Here is a 16,032-nt window from a genome sequence, read left to right as displayed (position 1 = left end):
ACTTCCTCACTCCCCAGTGCAAGAGAGGTGTGAACCAAATGGAAAGAGCCCTGTGGATAGGTGACTAGAACTTCGTTATTCAGAAACCTGGATTTGGTTAGCCTGGAAAAGAGAAGGGCAAGGTGAGGCAAGGTCTTTAGCCTGGTCTCCTGAGTAAATGAGGTCTATGTGGCCGTGCTGCCAGTCAGTCCCTTTCCCAGCCAGATTTGATAAGAAATGGCATCTAGCAGGTGCTGGTGCTGCTACCTAAAGGGTGGTGATAAGGAGAATGGACCAGGATAAAGAGGATGATTCAGCATTGGTTCAGGAGCCCAGAAAGGCTGGGAGCTTTCCAAACATGAAAATGCACAGCAATTACCCAGGCACTGCCCTGAGCAAATGGCTCCAGCCTTGAGTTCTGCTTGCGAGCTGCAGTTTGGATCAGAGAACTCCAGAGGTCTCTTTTCATGCGAATCTTTGTGCGAGCCTGTGTTTGCCCCTCAGCTGTATTTGTACACCCAAGTGACCCAGCAGGAAAATGGGAACACAAGTAAGGGAAGAGGATCACATCCATTGCACCTGACACTTCAGCTGGGGAGAACTTGGGGTGCACACATGGACAGCTGCATGAGGGGACACACCTCAGAAAAGGCCATCCAGCAGCTGAGTTATGGGGAGTCTGTGTGGGCCCAGCTCTTGAGTGACCAGAGAGTCACAGAATCCCAGAATTACTAGGGCTGGGAGGAACCTCTGGTTATCCAGTCAGGGTCACTTAGAGCACGTGACACAGGAATGCATCCACGCAGGCTTTGAAGGTCTCCAGAGAGGGAGACTCCACAACCTCCCTGGGCAGCACGTTCAGCACTCTGCCACCCTCAGTGTAAAGAAGTTCTCCATCATGGAGGCGGAACTTTTTCTAGTTTAGTTCATGGCCGCTGAGCACCATTGACACGGTGCCTGCTGCTGTGGCACACTGAGGCGCAGGGCACTGCATGGCTGCTGCCATAATGCCCGTGAGGGAAGCAGGTCCTGCTGGGCCACGGGAGCCAAGGAGCGGGGATGTGTCCTGTGGGAGCTCCTGGGGCAGCGGGACCTGGCAGGGCCGGGGAGGTCCAGCAGCCCTGAAGATGAAGCTGAGGCAGAGGCTGAGGCCAAGGACAGGGACAGGGCTGTGGCCAAGGCCACGACTGAGGTCGGAGCCAAAGCCACAGCCAGTACCCAGGAGCCAGAGCCATGCAGCAGAGCTAGACTCAGAGTTAGCCTCAGGCTTACACCCAGACCCAGAGCCGGGCTCGGGCTCACACCCAGACCCAGAGCCAGGCTTACATCCAGACCCAGAGCTGGGCTTGGACTCACACCCAGACCCAGAGCTAAGCTCAGCTTACACCAGGACCCAGAGCCGGGCTTGGGCTTACACCAGGACCCAGAGCTAGGCTCAGCTTACACCAGGACCCAGAGCTAGGCTCGGGCCCAGGCTCGGACCCAGACCCAGACCCTGGCTGAGGGCCCCGCGCGCGGCCCACGCGCCGCTGCCGCTCCCGCCCTCCCCGCGCGCGCCTCGCGTCCGCGAATAACCCCCGGCCCGCCCCGCCGCTCTCCTGTCCCGCCGCAGCCAATCGGGAGCCGCGCCCCGCCCCGCCCTCCCGGCCCCGCCCCGCCGAGCCCCCGGCCCCGCCCCCGGCCGCCGTTCCCCCAATCATTGGCCGGCGGGGCCAGACCGCGTCACCGCCCACTCGCGGGTAACCTTTGCCTTAGTGCGCGCAGGGCCCTGCCCCGCTGCCACCGCTGCCCAATGGCAGGCGCGGCGGGGCGGGGCCGGGCGCGCCGCAGCCAATGGGCGCGCAGGGGGCCGCGCGCGGTGCGGGGGCCGCGGTGGCTGGTGCCGCTGCCGGGTTCGGGGCGCGACCGGCCGGCGGGGCGGCCGGCGGCGAAGATGGCGGTGGCGGGGTCCGGCTGGAGCCTGGCGCGGCTGGCCGAGGCCCTGGGCTCCTCGGAGCAGGCGCTGCGCCTCATCCTCTCCATCCTCATGGGTAAGGCAGGGCGGCGGGAGACGGGGCTGGCGCTCCGGGCGGGGCTCCGCGCCCGCCGGGGGAACGGGCGACCCCGCCGCCGCCGCCGCCGTGCCGCGTCGCGCGGGGGCCGGGACCGGGCATCGGTTCGCCCGCGCGCGGAGCCGCACCTGTGCCAGCGCCGCCGCGCCAGGCCACGTGTGCGCGCCGAGCCGGCGGGCGAGATGCCGCGGGCAGCGGCACCGCCCGTCCCGGCCGGCAGCCCGCGAAGTGCCCGCTGCGGCCGCCCCGCCAGCCCCCGCCCCCCCGGCGCGCAGGGACCCCGCTGGGTTTCCCGCGGGAGGTCGGGGTGCGGTCCTGGCAGGCCGCCTGTTGACGCGGGGCAAGGAGGAGCCTGCGAAAGACCCCGATTTGGGTCCGTGTCCCGGGCGCAGGAACTTTGTTTGGGATTGTCCCGTGAGTGGCCGGTGATGCGAGTGCATCCCGTGCCCCGTGAGCGGGTGTCCGCAGGGCTGTCCGCTCGGGTCTCTCCGCTGCCCATCAGTGCTGCCCCGTCCGAGTGCAGGGACATCGCTGTCGGGGGACATCACCCGTGTGTGCGGCGGTGGTGGCACCGTGCGGGAGAGGCGTGTCACCGGGGCACTACCGGGCAGGCTGGCAAAACCTTCCAGCTCCGTGCCAGGAGAGCTCGGGTGATGTCCTGCGCTCCACCTGCAGCGCGAAGCGTGTTGCAAAACACAGGGTGCCTGCGCTTATGTAAACACGGGATGCTTGAGTTCCATGCGAAATGGTTAAGGCAGGGCTGGAGTTGTGATGTGGGCTGGCGATTGAGGGGGAGGTTGTAGCTCCCAAAACATTAATTCAAGTGTGTGTATACATGCTATCTGTGTAAATCTCTGCAGATGCTCAGGGAAACTTTGGGTTGTGAAAGCATTTGGTGGTGTAGTCACCTAGCAGGAAAGAAATACAAGCTTTCCTCTGAACCTGAAAGTGTATTCGAAGTGATACAGCCGCGACTGTGTCATTTGTCACAATAAAGTTGCTTTGGCTAACTAGAAGTACAATATTTTTAAAGGAAATGCAAGCAAGAAAAACTGTGTCACTTCATAACCGTGGTCTGCACCAGACTTATTTCTGCCTGATTTAGTTTATGATGTGTGAGATCAAACTGAGCCAAACATTCTTCCCGTGAAGGGTCGATACAGGAGACCAAACTGGTTATCATTTAGAACTCAATGAGTTTGGTTTGTTAAACCAAACTTCTACCAAGAAAAAAATGGAGAATTAGGAAACACACAGGACATGCACACAAGTCAGCGTTAATTAGTCTAGCAGCTCCCCACCTCCAAACGAGAAAAGTCCTGCTTTCCTTTCTCCCACGTCTCTCTCTGGTCCTTTAATTGCGCTCTGATTGAATTTACTTGTTTGGCAGAAACCTAAACCAGAAAAGGCAGATAGCTCACTGCGAGGTTAGTCACCCAGATCAACCAAGGGACCAGTCTAACGGGTGCTGATGCAGAAAAGGTCCTAGAAAGTGTGTGTGGAGGCAGCCACAGCAGCAGAGATGGCTCTGCAGAATGCACCACCACTGTACTCTCCAAGTTGCTTCTTGCTAGCAGTAAGTTAGGGACACGACATTCGGGAGGGTGTTTCCTGCTCAGCGTCTTGTGGGTGTGCAGCACCAGTTCTTTGAAATGAACAGCAGATAATTATTGTCCTGATGATGATAAGAGCTGCCTGCTGCAGTCAGCAGATTAAGGAAGCGTGAGACTCCTGTGTGCTGTTACAAATGTTCCGTGTGCAGTGTCGACAGTGAGCCACTGGGATGCCACAGCGTCCCTTCCCAAGGTAGGCCACTATCTGTTTTACATAGCCTCAGTGGATCTTTAGAATTGGTATTAAAATTCTGGGGAGCAGGGTCCAGAGGACCACTCACATCTCTGCCCTGCATGCCTCAAATGGATAAACCAAAGCAGGAGGCTGGAGCTGCACTTTCCCCTGTCCTTCCTCCCTAGCTCAGTATCTTTTAATTAGATGCAGTGGCAGGCATAACTTCAGACAGAGGGCTTCAGGGCATGCAAAACAGCCTTGCCTGCAGTTTGGCACTCCTGCAGGTCATGTAGGTTGAACCACTCAGGCAGAGGGGACTGACTCCAGCTCTCCTGCTTAATGGATGGGTGAGCACTGGGTGGGAAAGCATTATACCTGTACCATGACTTTGAAAGGAAGGGCCAAACATCACTCCAGAGCAACATGAGAGTAGAGTGAGAGGAGTTCCTTAGCCCTGCACAAAGAAATGTTCATTTAATTGCAGCTTAGTTTACAATCCTTTTAATCTCACTGGTAATGCAGCTAGTGCTGATGACCACTTCAGAGGATGGCATGGGGTATAAATGAAAGGCATTTCTAGAAGCTGGAAGTGGCATTAGGACGTTAAGTATGGCTTTTCCTTTGCTTCCTCCATTTCAGGTGTTTACAAAGATTCAGGAAGAAAACTATTTTTGTTGGCTGCAGTTAATACTGCTGAATTATTTCAGGACAAGGCCATGAGGGTGAAGCATAGTTCCAAAGATGGACTAAAAAGTCGTTGCTTATTTCTTCCTCTGTGATGCAGTTTCCCATCTACACGGTGCAGTTTTACTGTGACAACAGTTTCTAGGGTTTCACTTTCAGAGGATCACCACAAACGGGTAAAAATAGTCTTCTGAAAAAGAGGAAGAATCACAAAGGACTTTTCAACTTCTTACATTGATTTCTGAAGAAAGCTGAATTATTGTTGAAAAAATAGTCTGAATTTACTCTCTTGATTCAGGATAAGTGTTTGCTTAGTAATGATCTGAAATAACCAAAAGAGGTCATGTAAAGCAGTTGGCATTCTGACATGACTGAAAAAAAAAATTAAATACAGGAGAGAACAAGAGAAGGCAAAAAAACATTCAAGAACTAAAACTAGAGTAGTCCTAAAGAGCACCACGTTGTTTCAGTGAACAAGTAACAGCACATTGCTGAGCAAATTATGGGAATTTTAGTCACAGTTTTGTATTTAAATCAGAGACAGGTTTATGCATGCTGCAATTTTGAAGTAGAGACTACAGCTAGAATAGAGTCCCTTACCTGGATTGTACAAGATGAAGAACTTACTGCAGACTTCACCCACGTAAAGATTTGCATAGACAACCTTTGAAGAAAGTAATCTGCAATTTGGCAGCAGTACCAGCAGCAGCAATACCTGAAGCACAATTCTGGACCCTGCCACAATAAATATAGTGATATATCAGTACACTTATGTCTGTCAATTGTGTGAGAATGTCTTTGAGAGATGAACTCCAGCTTGCACTCTTCAGTAGGTCCCAGTGTTCCCACTGGAGCTGCTCCAGTGGTGTGAAGGAGATAACAGGGTTTCTGTGCTGCTGCTCCTGTCCTCACATGAGAGGGGACACATTTCTCTCCTGCTGGCACTGCTCAAAGCATAAGCCAGGGTGCAGGAGGCCTTATGGCACTGTGTATTTAATACTTTATGTTGCTTGTGCTTCTTGCATGGCTGTACAATCCCAAAGAATTAAAGCTATTTATCTTACCATAATATTACACAGTGCCTTGTGAGCTACCTGCATAATATGGAGGGGAGCCAACATGCTGTTTACAGCCCTGAGCCAGAAATGACCCGTCTGGTTTGCCCAGACCTGCCAGGAAAAGCACTGGGAAAGTGTTCTTTCATTCCATGGACATAGCAGGGACCTGCAGAAAGTAACACATTCTTACCCAATGGCTGCCAGAAACCTGCTGCTTCACTTGCAAGGTGTCTTATCTCCTGCTTTTCTACCTCTCATCATTTTTATACATGCTCTGCTTCATGCTCCCTTCATCCTGAAGATTTTTAGGCTCAGTGAAATTCTTGTGGCCACCCAAAGCTGCTGACTTATCCCAAATCAAGTTCCCAGCTGGTCAGCCAAGCAGGGACCTTTCTGCAAGGCCCTGCTAAGCACCTGATTCTGATGGGTAAAGGATGGGAAAAGTTTTAAGAGGCAGCAATGTCCCGCCATAAAACCAGCCCTGTCACAGTGTATTTTCAGTTCAGTTTCGTGTGAAGAGAGCCCTGTTCACATGCTTTGAGACAGTTTTGTTATGCAAACTAAAGCACCAGAAGTGGACTTTCAAGGTAAACTCCTGAGCTGAATTAAAATACTCATGTTTATGCACCCAGTGTTTAACAAGGTGTGGCATTTCTGCAGTGTTAGAAACAGAAAGGAATAACTTTGGAGTTAAAATATTAGGTAAGACTGATATTTCAACACTTTTTTTTCCCCTGTTGTCCCATTCCTTTTAGTTTTAGCATTCTTATAAAAAAATTGAGACAATTGCCCTGTGGGATGTTAACAAAGGAGGAGTTAAATGTTCAGCAAAAAAGGGAGAAGAGGAAAGCTTGAAGATGAGATAGAGCATATCAAAGGGGAAATAAAGGGAGCAGAGATGAAAAGAATCTTTCTGCTGTTCTTATTTGCAGCTTTATCTCTGGAAAAGGAGAGGCATCTTAATCACCCAGTCCAGAAGATGGCAAACTTGACAGCACTATTTTTGCTTGGGATTAGTGGAACTTTTCTCCTGCCTAATCCACCTTCTTGATGATTTAACTTCTTTTGCTCAATTAGATTCTTGCATTTGTGGACAAGCTGGGCTTTGTGCAGTGGTCCATTACTCTCCCAAATGGCCGTGGCCAAGAAGCTGAGCTTGTCCTTTCCTTCCTCTTCGTGGTTCTCTTAACCAGAGATCATCCTCTTCTTCCTGTCAAGTAAAACAATAAAAATAATCTCAGTTGCTAATTCCATTCTGTAGAAGGTGTGTGTCTAGAGGGAAAACCCAGCTCTGTGTGCAGGCTGTTTTTCAGCTCTGTGGCGCATAGGGAAGAATGAGTTTGGATCAGAGGTTCCCTGCTGTTTTCTCCAGGAGTCTTACAGCCACTTTCCCACTCTGCTTCATCCACTCTGCTTAGGGAGCCGTGAAAGGGGAGTTTGGCAGAGTGGGAGCTCCTGGGCAGAGCCTCCTGGCAGCAATGAGCAGGGACTCTTGTCCTGTTGCTCTGAATGGCAGAAGCAAAGCAGCGCGGCGTTTCCTGCTGCTGGCATATCCAAAGGTGCCATCCAGCTTGCCAGAAGGCAACCATAGCTCCAAAAGCTGCTCTGCTAATTCAGGCTGCTTCAGGGACGTGGTAGTAGGGCAGGAGTACTGGTGTTGTTATCAGCAGGAATTGTTTGTTGTTTAACAGATAGTTTATCAGTGTTCAGAAGGGCACTACATCAGGATGACCATTGCTACCCACTGCTGTTTGGAGGTTAAAGTTTGTATCAGCAGCATGCAACTGGCCCAGTTGTAAAACTGAGAAAATTATCCCATGCAACAAAACTGTAGGTAAACTGCAGTCCAGAGTACTGACAAGCTGCTCTAGATATCAGAAGAATTTAGGCTGATGTTGTGACTTTGGACTGGAACAGCAGCCACGTAGTGCAAGACCAGGGTTAAAGTTTATAGTTTGTAAAACCATGGATGCAGTGTGTATTATTAGTAACTCTCTATTTGCAAGGGTTCATCATTCTTCTTCCTTCAGAGCAGCATTACCCCCAAACCATGACATGATCTCCTGGGTAGAGCTAAAAAGGAGCACAGTTGCCAAATGAGACAGGTCTCAGAAAGAGTAGGAACACTAGTTACGTTATAGTATTCAGTCATACTTTAATTATGTCTATAGAAATGGCTAGAGGGAAAAAATGGTAGAAATTGACTGGTTAGCAAAATATTAGTGGTTTTTAAGAGAATGGGAGACTCTTTAAAAGGAAGATTTTAAACCATGCGTATTGATGAACAGAAGTCAATTTTGCTTTGTCTGTATTTCTGATTTTTTCTCCCCTTTGCTCAGAGGGGGGAAACATTTTTCCACACTAAACCTCAGCTTTTAAACTTTTGATCTAATAAAACTTCATATTTTTTACCACTTTCCATTTCTCAAAGCCAGTTCTTCCTATGTTTTTTAAACTTCAGCAGGAAGATTGGCTCATGAACAAAGAATCCCCATTTGTATGTTTCTGAGTAAAAGGCCAGTAGAAAATACTACTTTTTTTTCTTTTTTTTTTCCTTAATCATGTGAATTGCTCTAATTCTTTGAGTTACTCCTGTATCCCCAGAGAGCCCGTGTGATGAACTCTCTTTGCCAATTCCCTCTTTCCCCCTCAGCTGGTGTTCAGGCCAGCAGCGGGGGTGGAAAGGGACTGAAGCAGGCTGTGTAAAAAGCATGGAAGAGCGGGAAGGGAGAGGGATGGTCAGGGTAAGGCATTTTGTAGGGGAGTTTGGAGCTGCTGCTTTGGAAGGGAGAGCAGGCTGGATGTGCAGGAGGGAGGTTGCCAGGCTCTGGGAGCAGAGAGCCGTGGTATGTGGGGCTGGCCAGAAAGCAGCCTGTGGCGTGGGACACAAAAGGAGGAAGGAACAGCAATGAGGAGGCAGGGAAAACCAAAAGAGGGGTGGCAGGAGGCTGAGGAAATGGGGAGCAGCAGCTCGGTTTCAGGAGGCAGCAGGTACACCTCTGGACGCAGCAGAACATGAGCCCAAAAGGATCTAGAAAAGAGCCCCGAAGTCCCCAACTCCAGGGCTCCCTCCCAAGGGATTTGTGGGGTTGGAGAGGGCCTTAAAATGGCTCCAGCCTGTGAGCACTGCCAGACATGTATTTAAATAACATGACAGAGTTTCTCATTTCCTCTCACAGTAGTGACTAGACTTGGCCTTGCTTGTTGGAAGCCTTCCATCCATCATACACTTCTCGGCAGAATGTGCATTTCATCACCTTTTATTACTGCTCCCTATAAAACATGACCACCTCCTGCTACTGCTGCTCCATTAGTGCAGGTAGCAGAGCTCCGTCCACTGCTCCTGATCTCAGCCAGGATGATGAGTAGTGTGGATGCCAGTATTGTGGGATGTGATGAATTTCCCCTTTTTCTGAGCAGCGTAAGAGGACACGCCTGCAAAGCAGAGCAATAAAGTTACAAGATACCAGAACTAAAGTGGCTTCTTGTATCCCAGTTCAGCACCTTCTGCACATGCCTTTAGAAAAGGGAATTGCAACACTTCCTGTGCCACTGTGCATTAAGACTTATTATATTTACTGTCTGCTATGTGGCAGTGCTTATTGCATGCTTCATGAAACTCACCTAGACAACAGAATTTAATTGAATTGTGGTGTTCTGTGTGACGCTTCTCACTGTACTACCAGAATGCTTCACAAATATTTACTTCTCACTCAAGCCACAGATGAATAATCTGGAGGCATTCCTAATTTAGACTAGGAGTTACCTCACAGAAAATGCAAGGAAAAAAACCCTTCCACTTTTCTTAGCTGCTCCATATGAAATGCTTCTGACTGATTTTTTTTTTCCAAAAATACCGCATGCGTAGTACCAGTGGATTTTAGTTACAGCTTTGTGTACCCAGTAGTTCACAAATCAGATGCAAATCCAAAGTTGCAGAGTAAGAAAAGCGAGAGTATCTTACTGGAGGTCACCTGAGGAGATCTGAAATTAAAGCTGAAAGAACTCATTGAGGTGGGAGTAGGACTGAGGTTTTTTGGACATTGTAATGGTATTAACCATAAAGTTTTTCCCTTCCTCCTCCTTTTTTTTTTTTTTTTAATCTAGCTTCTTGCCATGTTCATTGTGTTTGTCACATAATTTGGAAATGAATCACAGGCTAAAGTGTGATTCATGTATTTCAGCATTATCCATCTCATATATTGAATGAGGCCAGAAAATGTAATCCTGTAATTTTTTGCACTTCAATGTCAGTTTTGCTATAATTATGTTCCTGTTAAAGTATTTTCTTCTGTACAGAGTAATTCATCTGGAGTCTGTCTCCCAAGATGCAAATGCAGTATCAGGAGTTAACACTATGCCCTGTGTTGATAATGTGTGATGCAAAGTACATGTTCAGAAAAGCTGTAGTTTGGTTCATGACAAACACTTGTCTAAGCTTATTTACAACTCTTCCTTTTTTTTTTTTCTCTCTCAGGATATCCTTTTGCCTTGTTCCAGCGCTACTTCCTCTTCCAGAAGGAGACCTACCTCGTTCACCTCTACAACGTGTTCACAGGACTCTCAATTGCTTACTTCAATTTTGGTAAGATGAGCTTGGGAAGAGAGAGCTGCCTGGCCCAGGGCATGCTGCAGTTTGGGAGGGAGCACCTATACATCTAATTTCTATTTCTCATCTCTCTCTTTCTTTTTCCTGCCCACAGGGACGCAGTTTTTTCACTCCCTGATATGTGTCCTAATCCAGTTCCTGATCCTGAGACTAATGGGTCGCACAATCACTGCCGTCATCACCACCTTTCTCTTTCAGATGGTAAACCCTCTTTTTTTTATTCCTTGGGTTTGTACAAGGGAGGCCTCTGCTCAGTTTAGCACTTCAGTAGCAACTGTGGGTGTAAAAGTGGAGGCAGATCAAAACCAGCTGGAGGAATTAGTTTGAATAACCCAAACAATGGTTTCTTTCAGACATACCTTATGGCTGGATATTACTTCACAGCCACAGAGCATTATGACATCAAGTGGACAATGCCACATTGTGTCTTGACACTTAAGTTGATTGGTGAGTGACACCTCTCTTCTCTTTCTTGCACTCTGCAACCTGTGCCCATCCCAGGGCTTCAAGTTTTCACTGTTTCTCACCTCTAGGTCTGGCCATTGATTACTATGATGGAGGAAAAGATCCGGTGAGTTAGACACCATTTCTCCATCATTCCATGCTGTCCCAGTGAGCTAGAGATCAGAAAATCAAGTTCAAAGGATGTGAGTTAGCAAGCTGCATTGTTAGGTAAAAGCCACAGCTGAGAGGGGAGCCCCTGGGAGTGTTTGAGGGCACTGAATTCTAGACTGGAACAGAGACAGTAGTGATTAGAGATGGACTGAAGATGTTCCAGTTATGCAGAATATTACTCTTCCAAATTTCCCACCATCTCCTTCCCCCAAATCTATTGCTTTAGATTCCCAATCCCTGATGCTCTGTGTCTTGTGGGTAGCATAGCTTTAACTTGCAGACATTCAGTACTGGATCTCAGTTCCCATCTTCCTTTCCTTTGATTAGCCTTACCATGTGCTTGTCAATGGTTGCCCTTTACCATTTGTTAGGACCCTGTTTTTAGCTCAGACAAACAGAGAAGTTGCACAGCACAGTGTGTGGGAAAGGGCACTACACATGCTACAGTCCCTCAATCCTGCTTCAAGTACCTGCATTCCCCATCTCCTGTTTGAGGCCTGACCAAGTCTGTAGCATCCATGGAATCACTGCTGACTGCAGGAAAATGAGGTCAAGATGAAACTTCCTGAGCTGAAGCTTCAAGTATTTAAAAACAATTTTGGCATCAAGAAGTAGGATTTGTAGCACGATAAAGTCTTGGGAGAGTACATGGAATTGCAGTCAGGGACTGGAATAGGTCAGATACTGCAGTGCTCCTACTATGCCTACTCTGCTGCCAGGGATGCATGTCAGTGGATCCCTTCCATGCTGGGAGCTTATTTGGGAATAGAGACCTGTGCAACTGGTCTCAACCATTGGATCTTGTTGCTGTTTGGAGGGGGTGGGCATAGAGAGGGGCTGGCGAGAGGAATGGACATGAAATACAAAGTGTAAAGTTCCATGTCCATGGGGAGCAAGAACTGAAACAAAAAAGAAACTGAAAATCAATAAGGAGGCAGGGTGAGGACATAATATCCAGAGCTGGATGAAACCCCTGGGATGATGTTAATGCCACTCCCTTTGGTGCAGGAGTTCCTGACCCCTGAGCAGCGGCGATTTGCTGTTCGGGGGGTTCCTACCTTGCTGGAGGTCTCAGGATTCTCCTATTTCTATGGTGCCTTCATGGTTGGGCCTCAGTTCTCCATGACAGACTATCAGAAACTGGCAAGGGGTGAGATGACTGACGTTCCAGGCCAGAGACCCAATAGGTAATACAAAGCTGCTTGGCTTCTCCCCTTCCTACGATCCTAGAATGCCGACTCCTCCACGTTCCCTGCAGCAGACTGCCTTCTTACCTGGACACAGAACTACCGTGGCCAGGAGTGATCTGTGACACAAGGCAGCCTTTCAAAAGTCACTCGTAACTCTGCTTAACGTCCCAGCATTGTTCCAGGGCATGAACATCAACAACCATTTGGCATCTTTAGTACAGACTCGGTTCCAGCCTGGTGATGTTTGCATCCCAGCTTCCAAATGGAGGCAGCTGCTGCAGTGGAATGTGGTGACTCCCTGTTACTGTTTGCCCCACCTCCTCCTCTCCACCTCTGTTTTTAAAACTATGAGTTGGATGGTCTCTTTCCAAGGCATTTCCTTGACCTTGGTATTTTTCTTTCTCAGTTTCGTGCCTGCTCTCAAGCGCCTGAGCCTGGGTCTCTTGTTTCTAGTAACCTACACCTTGTCGAGCCCGTACATCTCTGACGAGTACCTCACCTCAGATGACTATATGGTATGTATTCACTTGGCCTTGTGGGGTGGGGAAGAATTCCACTTCTCTGGTGGGCACTGCATCTACAAGAGTGAAATAATTTTCTTTTTTTAAATTTTTGCCTCAATTTAAAAATAAGTCAGCAGCTAGTGATAAGATTTTCCACAGCTAATTTGGCTTTACTGCGTGTTGTGATGATTCCACCTGATGCAGAACAGGAATCTGTTGAGCAAAACCAAAACAAATGAAAACTTTTACAAATAGATAATTGATCTTAAAAGCTACTGTTGGTTTTCATATGTATTTTATGACCTTTTAATGACTTTCCATTTAACCATTATGTGCAAAGAATTTCACTAGAGTAACTTGTAAGGCTTACCATAATCTTTGACGTTCTTGGAAAGCTCCTAACAAATAATTCCTACTGGCAGATTATCAGCAAACATTTTGATTATGCTAATCCCAGAGTCTTCCCAAACTCTACCTATTTCAGTATAGCAAAATATTACCAAAGGAAAGAGAATGATGTGTTAAGTTTGCATAAGCCTGGCAGCCCAGCCTGTATGTCTTAACACAGATTAAAACAAAAGACAGTGATGAAATACCTTGTGTCATAATGGCCACTCAACTCCAGGTTTTATTTTTACTCTGTTTCACTCTTATCTCTACAGGAGAAGCCTTTCTGGTTCCGTTGTGGTTACATATTGATCTGGGGCAAAATTATACTCTACAAATACGTAACTTGCTGGCTTGTTACGGTGAGTCTAGATGTCATTCCAGAAGCAAAAGACATGAATAAAGGTCCAAGGCTCTTAGACTTAGCACTAAATGGAAGAAATCCAAATATCTGGAGATCACTACAGGTCAGTTCAGCTTGCTTTAAGTTAGCAAAGGCTAGCTAACCAAAAGGCAGTTTTTAATCCATATGTTCTATCTGTAGTGATGCTCTGAACACAGTGATATTCAGCACTTCCTCAGCTCTGCTTCTCCAGCAAAAATAGGGCAATATTTTCATCTTATCTTTCTTGTGCATTTTCTGACAGGAAGGTGTCTGCATCCTTGTTGGTCTGGGGTACAATGGGAAAGACCAGAATGGAAAGCCTTTGTGGAATGCCTGTGCCAACATGAAGGTCTGGCTGTATGAGACAACACCTTTGTTCACAGGGACCATTGCTTCTTTCAACATCAACACCAATGCTTGGGTGGCCCGGTGAGCAGGACAAAATTCTCCTTCTATAATGTGTCAATTCTGTTCTGTCAGCAGAACCAAGACCTTAGGCTAAGCAGGAGCACTAGAAGAAGAATCTGCCAGTTTTCAGTTTGTGCACCTTTTCCCATGTTTTGCTGCTGTGCCCTTAGAAACAGGTTATTGGGGTACTGTGTCAGAGAGATCTATTAATTCACCTGGAATGGCAGTTCATTAATAAAGGCAAGCAGCTGATGGCAGCAGAGACTAGAATGGGACTACTGCAAGCCCTTGGGGCTGCCTGCCTGCTCAGCCAGCCACAGAGCTGCTCTGACAGCTGCGTCCTGCATCATGGCTCTTGGTGCTCCCCGCTCCAAACTCAGATGGGTTTTGGTTCAGCGCTTGCTGGGACCCACAGCTAAATTGTGTGTGCTGACCCCCCTCTCCCTTATAGCTGGGATTTCTTTAAGAATGTTTGGATGTAGGTTTTGCCCTGGTCATGCTGTTCCTGACAGCACGGAGCGTGCAAAGGCATTGGGTTCCCTGGGCCCTTCATCCCTGACACAGCAGGGGAGGACAGAGGATAACCTGCAAGCACTTTGTTTCTCTTCTGCTCCAGCTACATCTTCAAGCGCCTGAAGTTCCTGGGCAACAAACTGCTGTCACAGGCCCTGGCCCTGTTCTTCCTGGCCATTTGGCACGGGCTGCACTCTGGCTACCTGGTGTGCTTTCAGATGGAGCTGCTGATAGTCATCGTGGAAAGACAGGTGTGCTTTTTGTCTGACTTACCAGAACAAGGGGGCCTGTGTTAGCCTCTGCCCCTGGGTCTGGAAAGTGCCGTGCTGAAGGCTTTACTTGCATCAAATATGAAAAACAGCTGCTTACTTTAGAATTGGTTTTCAAGCATGGCAGGGTTTAGTTCTCAAGAGTTTAGTAGGTTACTACTTTCTGCGTGGGCAAACCATAAATGTATTGCAGAAGCTGACAGGGAGAGAACTGGAAAACCTGGCATGTGAGCAGAAGGCAGCTGATGTGCTTGGCAGCTGGAAAGATTGGAGGACAAACACATGAGCTGAATGCCTCTGTTAAATCTAGTACTGCAGGAACAATATTCCTTATTAAAATGTATTTTCTTAATTAAAACTTTGGCCAGGACAGGGGATTTAGCTACTTTTTTGGACTACCTGCTTACTAAAACACATTTTACACAGCTGGATAGAGAACTTTGGCCCCAGAACCTGCATATACAGCCACAGGACATCCAACTGTTGAGAATTCTGTTTTTTCTCTTTAAATTAGGCCATGAACCTTGTTCGGGACAGTCCTGCCCTAAGCACTTTGGCCTCCATCACTGTCTTGCGGCCCATCTTCTACGTGCTGCAGCAGACTAACCACTGGATGTTCATGGGTTACTCCCTGGTGCCATTCTGCCTTTTCACCTGGGACAAATGGATGAAGGTATTTAGGAGCCACAAACAGACGACCCCACATGGTCAATCCTGTTCCCTCCATCCTCTCCCCTGGGTTTTTGGCTCAAAGCTAGTTGCTGATCCCCAACCCTGCCTTTCTCTTTACAGGTGTACAGGTCTATTTATTTCTTCGGCCACGTGTTGTTCTTCACCTTACTGCTGGTGCTGCCTTACATTCGCAGATCAATCGTGCCACGGAAAGAAAAGCTAAAAAGAGCAGAATAACAGCCAAACGGTAAGGCTGTACGAGGTAGAGACCAGGAGGTAAAGTGGGGCAGCAATGCTGCAGCCCAAGGTGAAAGGCAAACATGGAATCAACCAAAGCAAATATAGGGCACCTCTGTTTTTCAGATTGTACCACCTGTGCATTCGTAGGAGTTGACCTGACACTCCGGAAGCAAAGCATCACCTGCCAAGTTTGCTGTGTTGAAGTCTGACTATTTTTCAACGCAAGGAGGGGGAAGGAGAAAGCACAGGGTCAGAGACCCGAAAGGAGGGGATGTGAGCGAGCCTCCTTGAGCCCCTCCACCTTCTGTCCGTTGCCTTATCTCTGCCGCCCCGCGGCCGGCGCTCGACTCTCCACTGACACCCCATGATTGTACCACACTCACGGCAGGTGCTGCGTTGGATTGGAGCCACCTTCTGACTTTTCTACGTTTGTCATCTAAGATAAAAATTGCTCCTGGTCTTTTTAACATCGGCTTCAGCTCCTTTCCTCTCGGGTGCCTCGGTGTGGGAGTGTGAACTGTCACATGCCACCGAGCAAGGCGATTCTACAGGACCGAGTGACACCAGGGTGAGCAGGGCACAGCTAAGAATTCCACTTCTGTGTGACAAATTCGGGCCAAGTCCCTGCTATAAGGGGATCCAGCCTGCCCACATATGAAAAATGAGAAAGTAAAATTCACG

General features: G+C 48.4%; 1 protein-coding gene across 1 annotated transcript; it reads left to right on the top strand.

Moving 5' to 3' along the window:
• Positions 1-1,812: 1,812 nt before the first annotated feature.
• LPCAT3 (lysophosphatidylcholine acyltransferase 3) lies at positions 1,813-16,030 on the top strand. Its single transcript, XM_063148527.1, is given in 14 exon segments — positions 1,813-1,854; positions 1,856-2,009; positions 10,038-10,145; positions 10,264-10,370; positions 10,523-10,616; positions 10,703-10,740; positions 11,793-11,971; positions 12,381-12,489; positions 13,140-13,226; positions 13,512-13,678; positions 14,274-14,421; positions 14,954-15,112; positions 15,232-15,358; positions 15,475-16,030. Coding segments are annotated over 13 exon segments (1,509 nt in total). The 3' UTR covers positions 15,349-15,358; positions 15,475-16,030.
• The last annotated feature ends 2 nt before the right edge of the window (positions 16,031-16,032 follow it).

The sequence above is a fragment of the Melospiza melodia genome, chromosome 2 (assembly GCF_035770615.1).
Source record: "Melospiza melodia melodia isolate bMelMel2 chromosome 2, bMelMel2.pri, whole genome shotgun sequence".
Taxonomy (NCBI): Eukaryota; Metazoa; Chordata; class Aves; order Passeriformes; family Passerellidae; genus Melospiza; species Melospiza melodia.
This window is presented reverse-complemented; position numbering and strand designations above follow the sequence as displayed.